Source organism: Triticum dicoccoides, chromosome 7B (genome assembly GCF_002162155.2).
Source record: "Triticum dicoccoides isolate Atlit2015 ecotype Zavitan chromosome 7B, WEW_v2.0, whole genome shotgun sequence".
NCBI classification, from domain to species: domain Eukaryota; kingdom Viridiplantae; phylum Streptophyta; class Magnoliopsida; order Poales; family Poaceae; genus Triticum; species Triticum dicoccoides.
The window spans coordinates 13,036,235-13,041,927 of NC_041393.1; the positions used below are offsets into that span (position 1 = coordinate 13,036,235).

The 5,693-nt window shown below is 47.7% G+C and overlaps 1 protein-coding gene across 2 annotated transcripts; it reads right to left on the reverse strand.

Annotated features, from left to right (window-relative positions):
• Positions 1–2,889: 2,889 nt before the first annotated feature.
• LOC119340299 (protein DETOXIFICATION 35-like) lies at positions 2,890–5,471 on the reverse strand. 2 transcript variants are annotated; one of them, XM_037612192.1, is made up of 6 exons: positions 5,206–5,471; positions 4,493–4,995; positions 4,108–4,403; positions 3,578–3,696; positions 3,417–3,503; positions 2,890–3,235 (listed from the first exon to the last, which is right to left on the reverse strand). In XM_037612192.1, exons 1-6 carry the CDS (start codon positions 5,440–5,442, stop codon positions 3,149–3,151), a joined length of 1,329 nt encoding a protein of 442 aa, XP_037468089.1. In that variant the 5' UTR covers positions 5,443–5,471; the 3' UTR covers positions 2,890–3,148. The 2 variants fall into 2 exon arrangements, with proteins under 2 accessions (XP_037468089.1, XP_037468088.1); XM_037612191.1 differs by having other exon boundaries at positions 4,493–5,118; positions 5,206–5,470.
• Positions 5,472–5,693: the final 222 nt, after the last annotated feature.

A 5,693-nucleotide genomic window follows, 5' to 3' on the forward strand; every position in this document is an offset into this window, starting at 1 on the left:
TAAAGGTTAGACCTTTAGTACCGGTTTGTGCCACGAACCGGTACTAAAGGTGATCGTGGGGCCCCGGCCTGACGCCAGCCTGCCACCACCCCTTTAGTGCCGGTTCGTGCCACGAACCGGTACTAAAGGTTCAACACGAACCGGCATTAATGCAAATCCGTTCGAACCGGCACTAATGGTACCATTAGTACTGGCTCAAATACAAACCGGCACTAATGTGCTTCACGTTTGACCCTTTTTCTACTAGTGAGGGGCTGCCCGCCAACTCAATTAGTTCGTGGCCGGAGCTGAAGGACAGTTTTATTCAAAATTTCAAGGATACGTGCAAGTAGCCAATGTCAATCATGGATTTGGTTTCTTGTGTTCAAGGTGAGGGAAAGTCAACAACCAGCTGGGTACGTTGGGTCTCGACTATCATACACTCATCAGATAATATCAACGTCGGCTCAGCAGTTTTAATGTTGGAGAAAAATTGTCGTTTCCTCCCTCTCAAACAGAAGCTTGGGTGGATTAAGCACCATTGAAGTGACATGGGGGAGCTCATGGCGGCCCTTGTCAAGTATGCCGACTATGATAGTACCAAGGACCCCGATTCTGATGATAAAAAGTCGGGAAAGGGAAAGAAGAGTACCGGCATGAGACAGTAGCACAACTCGGCCAGCCAGGGCGGCAACGGTAAGCGCAAAGCTGATGGGAATTTAGACTTCATGGCCAACACTTGTGTACGGAATAATAACCAGCGTCGTAAGGGGAGGCCGGCTTAGGGGACGAGATTCGACCTCGAAGCAATAATGAATCAACCATGTCCGAAGCACGGAACACATGAAAAGCCATCTGCCCATTTGTGGAAGGATTGTTTTATCATGAAACAATTCAGGGATTCTCATCTTTTCCAGCAAAACCATGGCCCGAACGGCGGTTTAGGGTACGGCCCTCATGGTCCGGATCATGGAGGGGGCGGTTCAAGTTCCGGTTGTCAAAGCCAAGGCTATCAGGGTGGTTATAACCAATAGAATAATCAGGGAAATCAGCAGCAGCAACCTAGTTATCAGAGTAACCCAAAGCAATTGAATAGTGGGCAGTACCACGTCATCACTACGAGTTTATCTAAGTGGGATCAGAAGCTCCATAAAAGGGCAGTGAACACTGTTGAACCGGCGGTGCCCCGTTACTTACGGTGGTTTGAACAAAAAAATCCTCTAGAGCCGTGAGGATCACCCGCTCAGGGTTGATAATCCGGGTCACTTGGCTCTGGTAGTAGCTCCTCAGGTTGGAAGATTGATAATCCGCAAGTGTAGGGAATCATCGTAGCAATTCCCAATGGTGGAAGTGATAAGTATGGAGTGTCGAACCCACAAGGAGCTAAAGGTAAGATCAACATTCTCTCTAAGTCATATCTTCCACTGATACGACTCTACGTACACTGAACGTTCGCCTCCAACTAGAAACGAGAAATAAAACTACGTTGTGGGTTGTGGGTAAGAGAATAACTTTGCATGATATCGGAGAGCTGTGGGTGTTGTTATCATAAAGTTAGAATATATTACTAAATATTATAAATAGCGAGTGTGGAATAATGATCGATCGATGTGCGGAATTGTCCTAGGCAATTGTTAACAAGACCGGTAGTCGTCATTGCAATTTCATATGAGGGAGAGGCATAAGCTACTACAGATCATTAAGGTAAAACCCAACCATAGCATTAACATATCAAGTCCCCTTTATCCCATACGCAACAACCACCTTACTCGGGTTTATTCTTCTGTCACTCAAGCAACCCACTATAAGTGAATCATGAACGTATATTGCAACACCCTACAGAGGGAACCCCTCACGCTTGCGCGACACGGAGGGCACAATAGGACAGCACTAAAATAAAACATACAATTCATACCAATCTAGATCATCAATCAACCCAAAGTCAAAGGATATCTACTCAAAACATCATAGCATGGTAACACATCATTGCATCATAATATGTGGCATAAAGCACCATGTTCAAGTAGGGATTACAGCGGGGTGCGGAAGAGTGGACCGCGTAAAAGAGATGATGATGGTGATGTTGATGAAGACGATCACCGCGGCGATGATTCCCCTCCCGATGTTGGATCCGGTGACGGCGGCTATTGAGCGCCGCTCCCTTCTTGAAGGCATTGCTGTTGAAGAATCTCCTCGTTCGTGTGATGTAATGAGATGGATGGTGCGGATATGGTCATTGATGTAGTTGCAGATTGTGGATCTGATCGTTTTAGGGTCTTTTTCTCGCCTACACATAGCTTTGGTCTTATATGACTTTGCTATTTGTTGGCATGTTCTTGTGTGCGTGTGTTGGTGTTGACTGTGTGCATCCTATTTATGCAGAGGTCGGGTGTGCTTATTGTGTTTCTATTCTCTTGATGCTTCATTCCGAGCAATAAATTCACCCTTTATCAAAAATTCTTTATCAGAAGGAGCCAGCAAGAATTTCAGATAACAGAATTTCTCTAAGCCCGAATAGAACGAACCGTATTAACTGAACAGACCGAACGCCCAGGGTTACTTATGAGGGAGGCTACACGAATAAAAGCTGCGTGTATATATGTGTTTTCTCTTTTTTTTAGGGAATATATGTGTTTTCTCTTACATACGAGTGGATCATCTTTTGTACTACAAACTCAGCACAGCAGCTATAGCTAAGCTAGTTTTCTACTGTGAGTGAAGCAACACCACACCCTGTATTAAATATATAGAATCCTTCCTGATATAGGTTGTAGCTGAAATTCCAAGAACCAACCAAGGCAGAACCAATTGAGGCCACATCGACGTGGATTTGTACCAGCTAGCGATTAAATAAAATGGGCCTTGCAGAGATGGTGGCCAACATCCAGGACCAATCACGACACACAGACAGACGCTTCAAGAAAAATAATAGCCTTGTTATGTCTTTGCAGCACATGAATCAGATAGATTGTGTCCAGCATGTACGTACTGCTTATTGGCCTCTTATTTCAGATAATAGGTGAAAAAACATCCTGGCATCCACATACAGCCTCATGATGATGTATTGATGGATATAGTAATTCAACATTTCCGACCTGTTTTCCATATCCTATTGATGATATCATCTGGCTCAAAACATCTAGAGTATTGAGATGAGATAAAAGATGCTTCAGTTCTCTAGCCAGTTCTCTTCCAGGAGTGGGCTGGTTACGTCGGTGCCGCCCCATTTGCGCACACGGCTCGAAGCTAGTCTGGCCTAGAAAATTTGACATTCAAGAAAAGGAATATAAGTAATGAATGAATCATATAGTATATCCAAAGTTGCTAAGGTGGGACTTGTAGCTATTTATATGGACGAACTAAAATAATTCAGTTATATTTCTATCTCCATTTCCTGCAAACTTTTGAGAGGAATGGCGATGGATGGGATTTTATACCTCTACATTCCAATCCGTTCTCCACACTACGAAGAGTAACATAAGTGTCTGGAGTGCAACCCCGCAAAGCATGCCACCCCAGACCCCCTGAAATCATTGTTTGTTAATATAACATTCTTTTCTTGCAGTGGTTCTTCAGATTAACATGATATATTAATTACCCCAACTCCGTAGTTGAAGTGGTAGCCGAGAAGGTACCCCAAGGGTAGCCCAAATGCGTAGTAGCAGCCTAGATTGATGTATGCAACAAGGCCTTGCCATCCTCCTCCAATAGCAACCCCTGAAGCATGCATGAAGAGACGTAGGAGGTTGAGGTGTCATCCTCCTTAATCATCTAATTAAGAGGCATGTATCTAATTATATATACACATGCATATATGTATGTATGTGTGTGTGTCAGAGACGTGATTCAGGACCATGCATCAGCCGAACCGATGGTCCATGCCGTACAATTGAACATCCTACATGTGGATCCATGTCATGAATGCCATCTCCAGCCAACACTTTGTCTCATGCATTGTTTAACATGCAAACAGCTCACGCTGTGCAGTTTTAATCAACCATGTATGGATCCTCATGAACAGTGTCTAGAAATCAATGATGTCGAGTGTAGGTTCTGTTGAACCATGGTTCCGTAAAACATCTTCGATGTGTGTGACACACACACATACATACACATACATATATATACCTGAAATCACAGGCTGCAGGCTGTTGAGCACCATGGTCACCCCAAGCAGTCCAGCAATCTTGGAGACAGCGTGTCGGAGCTCCAAATCGCTAGTGAAGATGATGGAGAACTTATCTCTAAAGATCAAGACGAGGAGCATGCATAGCAGCCCGATGAGGAGCGACTCGGCGATGACGACGATGACAGCGTGCATGGCTGCCATTGGACGTCCAGCACCAAGCTCATTGGAGACTCGGACACTGATAGCAGAATTGAGGCCAACGAAGATCATAAGCGCCCATCCTTCTACGCTCATGCTGAACAAAATATAGCATAATTAAGGGTCTAGTAAGTTGAGAAAGAGAGTTGAGACGTCATCGTCTGTCTAGTAAGCCGCAGTACGTACCAGATCCCAAGCGAGTCTACGGCTAGCTGCGCATCCTGAAGATGGCCAGTGAGAACCGGGATCATGCTCATGTACCAAATATCAAGGCAGAGCATGACGGCTGACTCAAGCGAGAGCCTCACGAACGACCACATGTCTTGCAAAGCCGCCATGGACCATCCCCTCCAGCCGTCCTTGCACCAGCCGATGATGTAGGCCGCCTGGCACAGCGCGATGGCCCAGAGCGAGATGTTGTATGCCACGGCGGCGCCTGGGGATCCCCATCCCAACACGGTGACGAGGAGGTAGGTGAGCGTGATGTGGAAGCCGAGTCCGGCGACCCCGATCCAGGCTTGGACCAGGACCTTGCTCTGCGCCTGGAGGAACTTGCCGCTGGGGAAGTTGACTGCCAAGGAAAGGGCGCCGGGGAGAATGTACAGCGCGAAGCGTGCGGCCTCGCGCGCCACGTTAGGGTCCTGGCCCAAGGCCAGGAGCACCGGCTCGGCAAAGACGTACAAGGGCACCATGAGGAGCGCGGCGACACCGAGGACAATCCAGGAGCGCTGCAGGTACACGCCGAGCATGGCCACCTGACCGGCGCCGAACGCCTGCCCGCACAGCGTCTCCAGCGCGCTCCCCATGCCCATCTGCACGCAACTCCAAGTAAGTTATCATCCCCTCTATAGTTAGTTAGTATGGAACAATGATGCATGCATGGCTGGGAGCGCACGTACCATGAATCCAAGGGCGAAGGTGGAGAAGACGGAGATACCGATTGAGGCCGCGGCCAGTGGCAAGTTGCCGAGGTGGCCGACGAAGATGGTGGTGATGGAGCCAACAGCATACAAGCTAAGTGTGCTGACGGCGATAGGTGTGCCGATGCCCCACAGGAGCTTCGATTCCTCCCACACCATATGCGCGGCCTTCCGAAAGGTGTGCACCCCCGCCACGTCGCCGTCGCCTAACCGCATCGCTGGCTCCCTCTGCCGTTCGTGCTCGCTCGTGCAATAGAAATGTGAGCTGCTTCCAGGTGAGCCACCGTAGAGCTTTATACAAATCAACTAAGAATGGCAATGGACCGGGTTTGGACGGATATATCCATACTATATCCATGTCCATTAGCCTCACCGTTGCCCGCCCACAAAGGCATCCATGGCCAGGGATGTCGCCCTATATCCAAACCGGCAAATATCCTGGTATCCATTGGTGTACAAACTAGGTG